This window comes from Manis javanica, chromosome 5, assembly GCF_040802235.1.
Source record: "Manis javanica isolate MJ-LG chromosome 5, MJ_LKY, whole genome shotgun sequence".
Taxonomy (NCBI): domain Eukaryota; kingdom Metazoa; phylum Chordata; class Mammalia; order Pholidota; family Manidae; genus Manis; species Manis javanica.
In genome coordinates this window covers 137756803-137773397 of record NC_133160.1, presented here as the reverse complement: position 1 = coordinate 137773397, position 16595 = coordinate 137756803, and the positions used below count along the sequence as shown (strand labels likewise).

The window sequence follows — 16595 nt, the reverse complement described above, 5'->3', positions numbered from 1 at the left end:
TATAGGGATTTAGGGCACAGTGTTTCCTACTGTCAAGGCCAATATCTATTCCCTTGACAGCATGTGTAGCCAGTGTTCACAGCTGCTGGTGATAAAAATGAAATTGTTCCATATTAAATACTGGTTATTGCTGCCTCTGTCTAGGGCCTCCTGTGAGTGGCTGAAAAGGAGGGAGAGCTGGCTACCCAGTGCCCCCAGCACTACAGCAAAGTAGCCCATGGTCAGACCTGCTGACTGTTCTCCTTGCTGCAGGGGCCAGAGGCCTCTCCCAGATCATCTCATTTAAACTCACATGAGTCTCTTAATCCCCAATCAGACTAGAAGCTTCTAACTGAGACAGAAATATGTTTGGAATTGTTGCCTTGTACAAGACCAGGCTTTGAAGACAGACAGGCCTGGGTACAAGCTCAGGCTTAGCCACTTCTTGGCTGGAGGTGACCTTAGGGAACTTACTTGAACATCTTCCTACAGTCAGTGTTTTACCACCTGCAAAAGGTTGTTGTAAGTTTACATGAGATATGCTATGTAAGTAAAGAATTTTTCACATGTTAGCTTTGCATTATTATTATTTTAAGAGTTACAATATAAAAATAATAATTCAAAATGAACTTTTACTATTTTTCAGGTCCTTTTCTAAGATTTATACTTTACAACTTTTTGAAATAATATATTTGTGCCCAAGTATCAGATGAAAAATCTGATACTTGGAGTTACCAGAGTATTTGATTATAATATGTGATGTCAGTTCTTCAGCCGTGTAAACTTGAGCAGATTGAATGATCTCTCCATAAATTGATTCCTTGTATATAAAACAGATATTAAAATGTGTCTTTTACCTAAATATAAGACATGAAACCATAAAACTCACAGAAGAAAACATAGGCAAAAATAAAATAAACATGAGTAATTTTTTACTGGGCACATCTCCCCAGACAAAGGAAACAAAAGCAAAAATAAACAAGACTACATCAAACTAAAAAGCTTCTGTACAGCAAAGGACACCATCAACAAAACAGAAAGGTAACCTACAATATGGGAAAATATATTTGTAAACTATTTATTCAATAAGGGGTAAAAATATACAAAGAACTCATATGACTCAACACCAAAAAAACAAATAACTTGATTAAAATATGGGCAGAGGACCTGAACAGGCATTTCTCCGAAGAACAAATACAGATGGCCAACAGGCACATGAAAAGATGCTCCACATTGCTAATCATCAGGGAAAAACAAATTAAGACCACAGTGAGATATCACCTCACACCAGTTAGAATGGCCACTATCCAAAAGACAAGAAATAACAAGTGTTGGTGAGGATGTAGAGAAAAGGGAGCCCTCCTACACTGTTGGTGGGAATGTCAATTGGTGCAGCCACTGTGGAAAGCAGTATGGAGCTTAATCAAAAAAATGAAAATAGAAATACCATTAGATCTAGTAATTCCTTTTCTGGGAATTTACCTGAAGAAAACAAAATCTCTGATTCAAAAAAACATATTCACTCCTATCTTTATTGCAGCATTATTTACAGTAGCCAAGATATGGAAACAACCAAAGTGTCCATAAATAGCTGAATGGACAAAGAAGAAGTGGTACATATACACAATGGAATATTATTCATTCATAAAAAGGAAAGAAATCCTGCCATTTGCAACAACATGGATGGACTCAGAGGTCATTATGCTCAGTGAAATAAGCCAGGTGGAGAAAGACAAATAGCATATGATTTCACTCATACGTGGAATATAAAAATAAAACAAAACAAAATGAACAAAACAGTGACAGACTGATGACACTGAGAAGTGACTGGTGGTAACTTTGGGGAGAGATTGGGTGGGGTTGAGATGGGGTGAAGTAAGTGAAGGGGATAAGGAAGCACAAAATCTCAATCATGTATAAATTAGACATGGCATAAAAGCACAGCATAGAAAATATAGTCAAAAGTTCTGTAACATCTTTTTTGACAGGTAGTAACTATATTCGTTGGGGTGAGGATTTGATAATATACGTAACTGTTGAGTCACTATGTTGTGTACTTTAAACCAATATAATATTGTATAGCAACTATATTTCAATAAAAATATATTGAAAAAATGTGTCTTTTACAAAGGTATTTTGCCTTGCACTCAGTAGCACTCAGTAAGTACTTTTATTTTTTAATTTCTTTTATTAAGATATCATTGATATACACTTTTATGAAGGTTTCACAAGAAAAACAATGTGGTTATTACATTCGCCCTTATTATTACATTCCTCCCCATACCCCATTGCAGTCACTGTCCATCAGTGTAGTAAACTGCCACAGAGTCCCTATTTGCCTACTCTGAGCTACACTGTCTTTCCTGTGACCCCACACACACCATGTGCACCAATCATGATACCACTCAATTCCCTTCTCCCTCCCTCCCCACCCACCCTCCACCATGCCTCCCCTTTGGTAACCACTAGTCCCTTCTTGGAGTCTGTGAGTCTGCTGCTATTTTTTTCCTTCAATTTTGCTTCGTTGTTATACTCCACAAATGATGGAAATAATTTGGTACTTGTCTATCTCCACCTGGCTTATTTCACTGAGCATAATACCCTCTAGCTCCATCCATGCTGTTGCAAATGGTAGCATTTGTTTCCTTTTTATTGCTGAATAGTATTCCATTGTGTATATGTACCACATCTTCTTTATCCATTCATCTTCAGTGAGTACTTTTAACTAATTAACTGATTAAATGTTTAAATGCAATGTAAATGGTGAAATCTGATATGAATGGTACATCATGTTACCCAAACTCTTTCATGTATTTGGTCAATATTGTTTCAGTTAGTGTGAACTGGACCACCCTGTTATAAGTCATAACCCACCTCTACCTTCTGTCCTCCTGATTCCTGTCCTGATTAAAAAGTCCTCACACATCTATCTCTTCTGACCTACATTACTGGAATATAAAATTGTGTTCTCAAGAACTGTGTGTGTCCAACATGTAATTTTAATGTTTTTAAGCAAACATGTATCTCCTTAATTCTGTAGAATGTGTAAAAACCTACTAGCACATGTCATTAATGTCAACTGTTACATAGAGCACTGAACATAAATATTAAAAACTCCTTTTATGGTGGATAAAACCACTATTCTCTACAGGTAGGCTGGGAAATGCTGGAAGATGAAGTTGCTTTGCCTGAGGAGTTTTAATAGGTGCACCAAGTATGGAGAATGGCTTGCTGCTGAGATGCTAGCAGTATAAACACAGGCAGTGTAAACAGGGGTGAGAATCAAAGATACAAAAAGCAGGCTGAGGTGATCACACCTGACCTATCTGGTGGCATCAGAACTCGTTACGGAACGTAAGAGGTAAGTATTGAAAAAGTCCCAGGGAACAGGCTAAGAAATCCTGTGTCCATTACAGAGTTTTACTCTTTGAGTATAAAAGGTGAATATAGCCTTTATGAAGCTGTTCCACTTAACTTTCTTAGAAAAGAAAAATTTCTCAATTACCCCAGCAATTATCTCTGTACTATTCATTTATTTTCTCTGTGGAAACAGTTTCTGATCATTACCATAATTGTGATACAGTAATTGCATTCAGTATTTAACCAAAGGCGCTACTGGTAATTATTTTTACAACAGTTTTACTGAGTCAGTATCAATTGGTGTCACCTCTTGAATTTGCCCCTGTGTTCCCTGCATTGTGAAAGACCAGCTAGCAGGGGAACTGATTACCTGGGAGCATGGCCCCAGGGACCTCCAGAGAGCAACACCACCACCAGAATGCATCTTAATGAGTAGCCTTTGAATCTGCACTTTCACCTCTTACCACTGTTTCCATGAAATGAAGCACTCCCTAATTAGGGTCATCATATCAGGCCACAACATAGAATTACCAAGCATATCAAAAACTGTAAAATAATCCCTAATGAGAAATTTGGTGTGCTCCAAAAGTACAATGTATGCAAATTTTTCACCCTAAAAGAAAAAGATCTTGTTTAGGAATGGAATAATTGGCTGCAGTGATTGAAGCCATGTGCCTCTCAGCTCTCACTGATATATTGTCCTGCCCTTCCATTCATTTCCTCATAAAACTCAGTTGGAATCTCCCCCACTTATGCATACTGCAACTACTGAGTAAAGCAAAGACGACATGATACACTGGGATTAGGGAGGATATGTTTATTTCTATAGTGTTGTCAGCTCTTAGTTGATGATGGATATCAGGGCAGAGAAAATTACAAACCAGTTGAAGGTCCATCCTTAATCCACTATCTAAATCTCTAGGCAATATGGGAAGGGTTTTGTTTGTTTGCTTATTAAGAGGCATTCAATTTCCTTACATGTGGATTTTATTTGAGGCTTTGTTATTTTAGAAATGGCATATACTTTCTGTTTAAGTATCCTAATAGAAAAATTGAAACAAAAAGAATAAAAATGCGTTTGTTCTGGAATCTTGGATTTTTACCCCCTTACAAGCAATAAATTAAATGATCTGTTAAAATGTTTTTTTTTCTGAAGGGCTTTTATTATGCATACACAGCAGGGCTTGCTTTACAATGGCTTCTCTTGCAATGAAAAACAGAGGAAAGAGGGCCAGAGAACTTAATAAAAGTATATGAGATTTGGAATTCCTGTTCAAAGGCAAGATACCACTAGGGAATACCAGGTTCAAATATCATGTCCATCTCTTTGAATTCACTCTTCAGGCCAGTAAACATTTTATTTTACAGACTTCAGAACAAAGGATCTCCATTCTACTTCTTTTACCATAAATAAAATAAAAACATAAAATCATGAATGAAAAAACAAAAAATACAAGTAAATGTTTGAGCACAGACCCTTCAAGGATCCTGCACAGATTGGGCAGGGCACACGTGAAGTTGGATGGCTTTGAAGAACCACGCTACAGAGACCACAGCTTATGAAGTTCTACCTACATAACTCCAGAGATGGGAGCTGCTGCAAGCTCTGGAATGGAGGAATGGTATAATTAAAAGCAGTGCTGAAACAGACCAGAGGCATATTAACGTCTCTGAGCTCAGTTTGATATCTCTCTATTTGAATGCCTAACACGGACATTTTTCTGAGCATTGTGTAAATATTCCAACAATTCATCAGGTGGCAGTTATCTCTTAGCTTTGCTTCACAGTTTTTCCCTGGAAGTGTTTCCCTCCTGTCTTATAAAATGTGAAAGCGTCCTCAGCGAAGCTGAATTCTCTAGGCCTGGGCAATGGGGAGTTGCTGTTCCTTGAGTATAAAGTTTCAGTTATGAAAGATGAATCTATATGGTGAAGCACTAGAGATCGGCTGTGCAGCGCTGCGATTGTAGTTCACAATCTATACTGTACACTTTAAACATTGTTAAGAGGGTAGATCTCATGTTATTTGTTCTTACCACAGGTAAAATAAGAGTTTTAGGAAGTCAGGTGATCACAGTAACGCGTCTTCCCACATGCTCTGGGTGTTTCTGAGGCAATGAAAAATGTTAAAGCATTTTTCTTTATTTTATTTACTTACCCCCTATCAGTCACAGCAGTTTTGTTCTGAAAGTAAGAAGAAGGTATCTTGAATATGCTTTTACAAAACACCCAGGAAACAAGTTTTATCAAATGATTATATATATATACGGAAATTATAAAACAGTTTTTATAAAAATGAGTGGTTCTTTTACTGCTATTACCTTATTATTGTAATAGTAATAACCTATTAATAGTACCTCTCTATTAATTCATTTGGATAATCAAATCACATAATAAAAAAATTTATAAACCCTGCAGCTCCACCCTAAAATACCCCACACAGATATGATTTCAGTTAAATCAGACAAGCAAATGCTAGAAGGAGAGCATCAAATCAATCTCCTGTGGGAATGCAGATAGCACAGTCTTTTCTTTTTTAAGGAAGGAGGGGGACCACTCTTTTCCTTTTTAAGATGTGCTTGGAGGCTGGGGCATATAGCCAGATACTAGGCAGTTCAGTTCCTAGGAGAGTTCCCACTTCAAGTTACAAGAGAGGAGGAGAGCTTGCTCTCCCGAGGCGCACAGAATCATTGTCACTGCCAGCGTAAGCGACGGCAGAATTCAGCATGCAGGCCAGTTGGGACTGTAGCAGAAATGAAGCTCACCAGTGATCTAGAGGTAGAAATGTGTTCATTGTGGTTTTGACAAAGGTATCTCTCCTTTTACTAGGTCTATATATTCCTAAAATCTCTTTAAAATATCTATAATGGGAATATTATTAGGCTTATTTTGTTTATTTAAAAAAATTATTGCATACTATTGCATACATACAAAAACACATGTAACATGTAATATGTGTTAGGTGATAAATATAATAAAGCAAATAACTGATCACACCACCAAACTTGATTTCAAAAAATGAAAGCTGACTAGTAGTATAGGAAGAACCTGTGGCTTCTCTCTGATGTCATTCCCCTGTGTATTTCAAAGATAGCTATTATCTTTATTTCTTTATTAACTTACTCTTTTTAAAAAAATTATTTTAGAATACTTTAACACACACACACACACACACACACATACATTTGCTTTGGTTTTTCTTGTATTTGAACTTTCTGAACAGTATGCTGTCATACTTTATTAGTCTTTTTCTATCCAACAATATATTTCTAAGATTTCTTTATGCTATCCATGTTGCTGCAGTTTATTTATTTTCACAGCTATATACTATGCCATTACATATATCTGTTCTTCCATCAGTGGACACTGGGACAGTTTCCTAGTTTTTTGCTGTTATGAAAAGCACTTTTGTGAATATTCTAATGTCTCCTGATACACACATGCACACGTTCTGTAGAGTATATCACGAGCAGGAACTATTCAACTTTGTATGATAATGAAACATCACTTTCTCACTTTTCTTTGCTCATTAATTCTTTTGGTCTGTTTGACTTACACATAATTTAAAGAGGAAATAAAAATGCCCCAGTATGTTAGTAAACTATAAAATTCCCCATGATATTTATATTTTTGTGCTGTTTGTCACAGTTAACATTTGTAGTCTATTATTATAGAATTATAATATTTATACCTTCCTATTTGATCAATTTGAATTTTTATAATTTTATAGTGTCCTGGTTTTACCTAATATATTTATTGCCCTAAAAATTCATTTGTTATTACATTTATATAACATTCTAAAAATTAGGAAATTACAGAGACAGAGAATAGATTGGTGGTTGTCAGGGGTTAGAAATGAGGGGTTAGAGTTTGGCTAGCAAAAGACAGCATGAGGGGGATATTTGTGGGGCAGGACTAGTCCTGTATCTTGATTGTGCTGGTGGTTACACAAGTCTACACATGTGAACTTGCATAGAAATATGTACAAAAAAGTTAGTGCGCATAAAACCAGTGATATCTGAATGTATTTTGTCAATGTTAATTTCCCAGTTGTGCTATTTAACTGTAGCTATGAAAGATGCTATCATTGAAAGAAACAGAGTGAAGTGTGCACAGGACCCTTTTGCACTATTCTTGCTTGTAAATGTACAATATCTCAAAATAAAGTTCACAGCTCTTTTAATTTAAAAAAATTCATGGCTTTCTTTTAATGATACTTGACCTGGGATATTGTTTTCCATTCTTTTACTTTCAAAATTTATATTTCCTCATATTTTAGATATGACTTATAAACATTGTTTTGTTGGATTATTTTAAATGTCATCTGAAAAATCTATGAAATTTAGCTGGAAATTTCAGTCCATGTATATTTTGGAGTATTAACATCTTGCTTTTTAACTTTCCTTTAGTCTCACTTTCCTTTTGATTCACTCTTTCTTTTCCTTTTCCCTTCTTACTGACTGAAATTTAACTATACTTTTATTCTGGTTTCATATTTTCCCCTCAGCTAATTTTATTTATAAATTCTGTTTTTATTCTTTTGTGGGTATTAATAAAAATATTAATACTTAATATATTTAGACTTCAAGCCTAATCTTAACCAATATTTTGGCCACCCTCTTGAATAAAACAAGAAACTAGAATATTTGAACTATGACTACAACCTTCTCTACTTATATGTTATTGTTGGCCAGTATTGAATTCTGCTTTATTTTTTAAAAATTTTTGTAATCCTACAAATTAGATATTATCATTATTATATTTGGAAAATACATCATTTTTTTGTAACTAATTTTTATGCTCCTCAGCTTTTCTACTAGAGTGTTTTCTTTCTTCTTGAAATATTTCTTTGTAGAATATTTTAAGGATTTGTTGATAGTAAGTTTTCTGCTTTTGCTTTTCCATTTTTTAAATATTTTTTTGTCCAAAAATATAACTTTGCTGATACTTCTAAGTGGACTATAATTTTATCTTAGTAATTTAAAGATACTTGTCCAATGTTTTCTGATTTCCATGTAGAGAACTCTGCTGTCATTTAGGTGATCCTTTCTTTTTGTATCTAAATTCTTTTAGCAGAGGCTGGGAAATAGCTCATGGCCTGTGTTCTGTTCTTCTATGGCCTTCAAGGTAAGAATAATTTTTATATTCCTTACAGGTTAAAAAAGAAAATGTTGCATGTTCCATGTCTTCTAAGCTCTTTCATGATTTCTATCACCATTTTTCCTAAAAACTGCATTGGTGGGTCATTTTTCTAGTTCTATCTTCAGTTTTGAAAGTTATTTTTAAATTAAAATATTTTTTCAGTTTATTGATAATGTATATTTAAAAAAATTTTATTTTTAAAATTTTTATATTGAAGTACATACAATAAAATGCACAAATCTTAGTGTACACTTGATGAGTTTTGACATGTACATATACTTACGTAACCATCACCCAGATATCAAACATTTTCACGAAATTTTTTGCCCTTCACCTATTTCATCCATTCTTCCCCCACCATGGGAACCATCAATCTGTTCTCTGGGTTTATGATCCTCCCTTTATCTGTGCCTACATTGCTATAGATAACTCATATCTTGATTCTTTTTTGCCAATGTTTTTGATTTCCACAAGTCCTACTTTGATTTCTAAGTTCTATTTTGTCCTAATTTTATTTCTAAGCATTCCACTTTGTTCTTTGTTATATTTTGTTCTTTGCCAGACAGTTTTCGGTAATTTCTTGTTCCTTTATGATTTTTTATTTTAAATTGAACTCTATAATTACTCCTTAAATATTTGTGCATATTTATTGTACCCTCTGAATTTGATAATTACACAATATGAAGTATTTATGCATTAAATCTGCTTTTTTATATCAATTTTCACTTACAATGTCTCATATTTATAAGCTGGTTATTTCTTATTATGGCTTTGTATTGGGTTTAGATTAATGTACGAGAATCGTTAGGACTTAGATTTAGAATACTTCCTTGCAAAGAGGATTTGAGTTTCCTTCTACTTGGGTCAAGGTTGCCACCAAATTGATATTCCTCCCTTTCATAGCCCTTGACTCATGCAGACTATCAGGTCGTCTTCTCTGCCTGTGCTAACGCAGGCTTGGTCTTCCTATTTGGCTATCTCAGTTCCCTTTTGGGGTTTGCCGGCCACATAGGTCTTGCCTATATCTGGCTTACAGATACTACTCAAATTCTCTACTCCATTTTCTCCTGCTTCTCATCTTCTTTTTTTGACCATTGGGGATTTCCCTGGAAGCCCTAGAATCTTCAAATATTATTTATGGCAGTTTATCTATGATCTACTTGAAGAAGGATTATTCTTTAAAATATCTAGCAGGTTTTACTATGGTAAAAAAGAATTTTAGGCCATCTTACAGATAAGGGAACTAAAAGTCAGAAAGATTATGCAATTTTTCTAAAGCAATACAGGTAAAAAAGTGGTTGTAACTTATGATTTGTAATTCTAATTGCAAAATTTCTTCCATTTGCTACAGTATTACAACTGACTCTGATGGATGAGATCCATTATTATCAGCAGCTTTGAATTCAAAGTATGCATGATATGAACTATCCACTTCATCATCACTTTGTTTGCACTCATTTGTATAGTTCTTTTATTTTTAATGTCTATCAAATTTGTCTCCAGATCTGGACTGGAAAATCCCCGAGGTCAGGCAACAAACTGCCGTTACACCTTTGCCCCATTATCACTTAAATATCAAGTGAATTCTAAGCACCAACACTGTTCACTGATTGTTTATGACTCAATATGATCCATGTAAACTTTTTCCCTTCTACTTTCTCTGCCCTGTTTCTCCTGTCTTGCTACTTGAGGCACTGTCTCAAGTGTACAGAAATGCCATCTTCTCCACATCAAAGGTCTTTTTAATTCTGTTTAAAAGGGAAAAATGCATTCTAATGACTTGTACACATAGTATTATAAGCAATAATATACAGCTTAGTATTTTACCTGTATGAAGTTGAATCTATAGCAAACTACCTATCAAATAAACTAATAAAAGATCATAACCCAGGAAGAAAATTAAGGATTATTTTTAAGTTTCTGTTTCAATTAAATATTGGTGAGTGGTAATTGAATTTTAAATAAAATGTATATAAAATAATAGACTTCTTTACATTTTAGTGATATTCTTTTATTTTTATTTTATTTTATTATTTTATTTTCGTATCATTAATCTACAATTACATGAAGGACATCATGTTTACTAGGCTCCCCCCTTCACCAAGTCCCCCCCACATCCCCGTTCACAGTCACTGTGTACATCAACATAGTAACATGCTGTAAAATCACTACTTGTCTTCTCTGTGTTGCACAGCCCTCCCCATGCCCCCCCAACACTATACATGCTAATCATAATGCCCCTTTCTTTTCTTCCCGCCTTTATCCCTCCCTTCCCACCCGTCCTCCCCAGTCCCTTTTCCTTTGGTAACTATTAGTCCATTCTTGGGTTCTGTGCTTCTGCTGCTGTTTTGTTCCTTCAGTTTTCTTTTGTTTGTATACTCCACATATGAGTCAGATCATTTGGTACTTGTCTTTCTCCGCCTGGCTTATTTCACTGAGCATAATACCCTCTAACTCCATCCATGTTGTTGTGAATGGTAGGATATGTTTTTTTCTTATGGCTGAGTAAAATTCCATTGTGTATATGTACCACATCTTCTTTATCCTTTCATCTACTGATGGACATTTAGATTGCTTCCATATCTTGGCTATTGTAAATAGTGCAGCGATAAACGTAGGGGTGCATCTGTCTTTTTCAAACTGGAGTGCTGCATTCTTAGTTCCTAGAAGTGGAATTCCTGGGTCAAATGGTATTTCCATACTGCTTTCCACAATGGTTGAACTAATTTACATTCCCACCAGCAGTGTAGGAGGGTTCCCCTTTCTCAACAACCTTGCCAACATTTGTTGTTGTTTGTCTTTTGGATGGTAGCCATCCTTACTGGTGTGAGGTGATATCTCATTGTGGTTTTAATTTGCATTTCTCTGATGACAAGCGATGTGGAGCATCTTTTCATGTGCCTGTTGGCCATCTGAATTTCTTCTTTAGAGAACTCTCTTCAGCTCGTCTGCCCATTTTTTAATTGGATTATTTGCTTTTTGTTTGTTGAGGTGCATGAGCTCTTTATATATTTTGGATGTCAAGCCTTTATTGGATCTGTCATTTTCGAATATATTCTCCCATACTGTAGGATACCTTTTTGTTCTATTGATGGTGTCTTTTGCTGCACAGAAGCTTTTCAGCTTGATATAGTCCCATTTGTTCATTTTTGCATTTGTTTCCCTTGCCCAGGCAGATATATTCAAGAAGAGGTCACTTATGTTTATGTCTAAGAGATTTTTGCCTATGTTTTTTTCTTAGAGTTTTATGGTTTCATGACTTACATTCAAGTCTTTGATTCATTTCTAATTTACTTTTGTGCATGGGGTTAGACAGTGATCCAGTTTCATTCTCTTACATGTAGCTGTCCAGTTTTACCAGCACCATCTGTTGAAGACACTGTCATTTCCCCATTGTATGTCCATGGCCCCTTTATCAAATATTAGTTGACCATATATGTTTGGGTTAATGTTTGGAGTCTGTATTCTGTTCATTGGTCTGTGGCTCTGTTCTTGTGCCAGTACCAAATTTTCTTGATTACTGTGGCTTTGTAGTAGAGCTTGAAGTTGGGGAGTGAGATCCCCCCCACTTTATTCTTCCTTCTCAGGATTGCTTTAGCTATTCAGGGTCTTTGGTGTTTCCATATGAATTTTTTAACTATTTGTTCCAGTTCATTGAAGAAAGCTGTTGGTAATTTGATAGGTATTGCAACGAATCTGTATATTGCTTTGGGCAGGATGGCCATTTTGACAATATTAATTCTTCCAAGCCAAGAGCATGGGATGAGTTTCCATTTGTTAGTGTCCTCTTTAATTTCTCTTAAGAGTGTCTTATAGTTTTCAGGGAATAGGTCTTTCACTTCCTTGGTTAGGTTTATTCCTCGATATTTTATTTTTTTTGATGCTTTTGTGAATGGGATTGTCTTCCTGATTTCTATTTCTATTAGTTTATTGTTAGTGTATAGGAAAGTCACAGATTTCTGTGTGTTAATTTTGTATCCTGCAACTTTACTGAATTCCGGTATTAGCTCTAGTAGTTTTGGAGTGGAGTCTTTAGGGTTTTTATGTATAAAATCATGTAATCTGCAAATAGTGACAGTTTAACTTCTTCTTTATCTATCTGGATTCCTTGTATTTCTTTGTTTTGTCTGATTGCCGTGGCTAGGACCTCCAGTACTATGTTGAATAACAGTGGGGATAGTGGGCATCAGTGTCTTGTTCCTGATCACAGTGGAAAAGCTTTCAGCTTCTCGCTGTTCAGTATGATGTTGGCTTTGGGTTTATCATAGATGGCCTTTATTATGTTGAGGTACTTGCCCTCTATATGCATTTTGTTGAGAGTTTTTATCATGAATGGATGTTGAATTTTGTCAAAAGCTTTTTCAGCATCTATGGAGATGATCATGTGGTTTTTGTCTTTCTTTTTGTTGATGTGGTGGATGATGTTGATGGATTTTCGAATGTTGTACCATCCTTGCATCCCTGGGATGAATCCCACTTGGTCATGGTGTACAATCCTCTTGATGTATTTTTGAATTCAGTTTGCTAATATTTTGTTGACTATTTTTGCGTCTACATTCATCAGGGATATTGGTCTGTAGTTTTTTTTTTTGGTGGGGTGTTTGCCTGGTTTTGGTATTAGGGTGATGTTGGCTTCATAGAATGAGATTGGGAGTATTCCCTCCTCTTCTACTTTGGAAAACTTTAAGGAGAATGGGCATTATGTCTTCTCTATATATCTGATAAAATTCTGAGGTAAATCCGTCTGGCCCGGGGGTTTTGTTCTTTAGTAGTTTTTTGATCACCGCTTCAATTTCGTTGCTGGTAATTGGTCTGTTTAGATTTTCTGTTTCTTTCTGGGTCAGTCTTGGAAGGTTGTATTTTTCTAAGAAGTTGTCTATTTCTCCTAGGTTTCCCAGCTTGTTAGCATAGAGGTTTTCATAGTACTCTCTGATAATTCTTTGTGTTTCTGTGGGGTCCATCGTGATTTTTCCTTTCTGGTTTCTGATTCTGTTGATTTGTGTTGACTCTCTTTTTCTCTTAATAAGTTTGGCTAGAGGCTTATCTATTTTGTTTAATTTCTCAAAGAATCAGCTCTTGGTTTCATTGATTTTTGCTATTGTTTTATTCTTCTCAAGTTTATTTATTTATTCTCTGATCTTTATTATGTCCCTCCTTCTGCTGACCTTAGGCCTCTTTTGTTCTTCTTTTTCCAATTTTGATAACTGTGACATTAGACCATTCATTTGGGATTGTTCTTCCTTCTTTAAATATGCCTGGATTACTGTAAACTTTCCTCTTAAGACTGCTTTTGCTGTATCCCACAGTACTTGGGGCTTTGTGTTGTTGTTGTTGTTTGTTCCCATATATTGCTGAATCTCCATTTTGATTTGGTCATTGATCCATTGATTATTTAGGAGCGTGTTGTTAAGCCTCCATGTGTTTGTGAGCCTTTTTGCTTTCTTTGTACAGTTTACTTCTAGTTTAATTCCTCTGTGGTCTGAAAAGTTGGTTGGTAGTATTTCAATCTTCTGGAATTTACTGAGGCTCTTTTTGTGGCCTAGTATGTGTTCTATTCTGGAGAATGTTCCATGTGCACTTGAGAAGAATGTGTATCCTGTTGCTTTTGGATGTAGAGTTCTGTAGATGTCTATTAGGTCCTTCTGTTCTAGTGTGTTGTTCAGTGCCTCCATGTCCTTACTTATTTTCTGTCTGGTGGATCTGTCCTTTGGGGTGAGTGGTGTGTTGAAGTCTCCCAGAATGAATGCATTGCATTCTATTTCCTCCTTTAATTCCATTAGTATTTGTTTCACATATGTTGGTGCTTCTCTATTGGTTGCATATATATTTGTAATGGTTATATTCTCTTGTTGGACTGAGCCCTTTATCATTATGTAATGTCCTTCTTTATCTTTTGTTACTTTCTTTATTTTGAAGTCTATTTTGTCTGATACTAGTTTTGCAACATCTGCTTTTTTCTCTCTATTGTTTCCGTGAAAGATCTTTTTCCATCCCTTGACTTTTAGTCTGTGCATGTCTTTGGGTTTGAGGTGAGTTTCTTGTAAGCAGCATATGGATGGGTCTTGCTTTTTTTCCATTCTATTACTCTGTGTCTTTTGATTGGTGCATTCAGTCCATTTACATTTAGGGTGATTATTGAAAGGTATTGGCTTATTGCCATTGCAGGCTTTAGGTTTATACTTACCAAAGGTTCAAGGTTAGCTTCTTTTCTATCTTACTGTCTAACTTAACTTGCTTATTGAGCTATTATAAACACAGTCTGATGATTCTTTATTCCTCTCCCTTTTTACTCCTCCTCCTCCCTTCTTCATGTGTTGGGTGTTTTGTTCTGTGCTCTTTTTAGGAGTGTTCCCATCTACAACAGTCCCTTTAAGATGCCCTGTAGAGGTGGTTTGTGGGAGGCAAATTCCTTCAACTTTTGCTTGTCTGGGAATTGTTTAATCCCTCCTTCATATTTAAATGATAATCGTGCTGGATACAGTAGTCTTGGTTCGAGGTCCTTCTGTTTCATTGCATTAAATATATCATACCATTCTCTTCTGGCCTGTAGGGTTTATGTTGAGAAGTCTGATGATAGCCTGATGGGTTTTCTTTTGTAAGTGACCTTTTTTTTTCTCTCTGGCTGCCTTTAATACTTTGTCCTTGTCTTTGATCTTTGCCATTTTAATTATTATGTGTCTTGGTGTTGCCCTCCTTGGATCCCTTGTCATGGGAGTTCTGTGTACGTCTGTGGTCTGAGAGGCCATTTCCTCCTCTCGTTTGGGGAAGTTTTCAGCAATTATTTCTTCAAAGACACTTTCTATCCCTTTTTCTCTCTCTTCTTCTTCTGGTACCCATATAATGCGGATATTGTTCCGTTTCATTTGGTCACTTAGTTCTCTTAAAATTCTTTCATTCCTGGAGATCCTTTTATCTCTCTCTGCATCAGCTTCTCTGCATTCCTGTTCTCTGTTTTCTAGTCCATTAATGGTCTCTTGCATGTCGTTCATTCTGTTTTGACGTCCTTCCAGAGCTTGTTTTATTTCTGTATTCTCCCTCCTTAGTTCTTGCATATTTCTCTGCAAGTCCATCAGCATGGTTATGACTTTTGTTTTGAATTCTTTTTCAGGAAGATTGGTTAAATCTATCTCCCCAGGTTCCTTCTCAGGGGAAGATGTAGAAGATGTTGAAGCTGTCTGGGTCAGTCTTGTCTGGATCAAATTTTTTTGCCTTTTCATGTTGATAGGTGCAGTGGTGTGCTATTGACTGTCAGCTGGGAGAGTCAAGACTATTTCCACTTGGCTCCTAGCCTTTCTTTACTGGGACATCTGCGACCCCTAGTGGCTTGTGTTGGGCAATTGCGTGTAGACTGTGTCTCTGTATCTTGTCCTACCGGTATGGAGGAAGCTCCCTTGCTGTGGGCGTAGCCAGCCTCAGGCTGCTTCTCTGCTATGGTGGGGCCCTGGAGGGGTAATGGATGGGGGTCTATTTGGCTGTTTACCTTTGTGAGGGATCTCAGAGCTGTTGCCCAGGGGGTTAGTGTACCTGGTGTTCCCTGGAATTTTCAGCTGCTGGACTGTGACCCAGGATGCTTCCGTCCAGCTGTGGCATCCCTGTCCCTTTAAGACTTTCAAAAAGGACTTGCTTTCCTTTGTCACAGGGCGCCAGCTTCGGGACCCACTCACTGGTCTTGCTGTCCTGTTTCCTTAGTTTCCAGCACTCCACGCATGCTCTGTGTCTGTGCTCTGGTGCGGATGGTAGGGCTGGGTGTTTAGCTGTCCTGGGTTCCCTCTCCCTCCTTACTCCGACTCCTCTCCTCCCGCTGGGAGCTTGGGTGAGGGGTGCTCTGGTCCCGCTGGGCAGGGGCTTATATCTTACCCCTTCCACCAGGCACTGAGTTCTCGCAGGTGTGGATGTAGTCTGGCTGTTGTCCTGTGTCTTCTGGTCTTTCTTTTAGGATTAGTTGTATTTGTTTTATTTTCAAAAATATATGTTTTTGGGAGGAGATTCCCACTGTCTTACTCATGCCGCTATCTTGGCTCCACCCTGATATTCTTTTAAACAGGTTATAATTTTTTATATTGAAACACTTGTCAATTTTGATGGAAAGCTTAGGACACTTAAATTTAACATTTATG

At 36.5% G+C, this 16595-nt stretch overlaps 1 protein-coding gene across 3 annotated transcripts in view; it reads right to left on the bottom strand.

Moving 5' to 3' along the window:
* The window catches only part of KCTD8 (potassium channel tetramerization domain containing 8), a 250550-nt gene that overhangs the window by 22106 nt on the left and 211849 nt on the right, over positions 1-16595 (bottom strand). The window contains exon 2 of one of the 3 annotated variants that reach the window (XM_037003063.2): positions 5495-5520. The exons of the other annotated variants lie outside the window; for them this stretch is intronic. Within the exon in view, the coding sequence (XP_036858958.1) occupies positions 5501-5520 (20 nt within the window). The 3' untranslated portion in view covers positions 5495-5500. The remainder of the gene's footprint in view (positions 1-5494; positions 5521-16595) is intronic. 3 annotated transcript variants of the gene reach the window in all.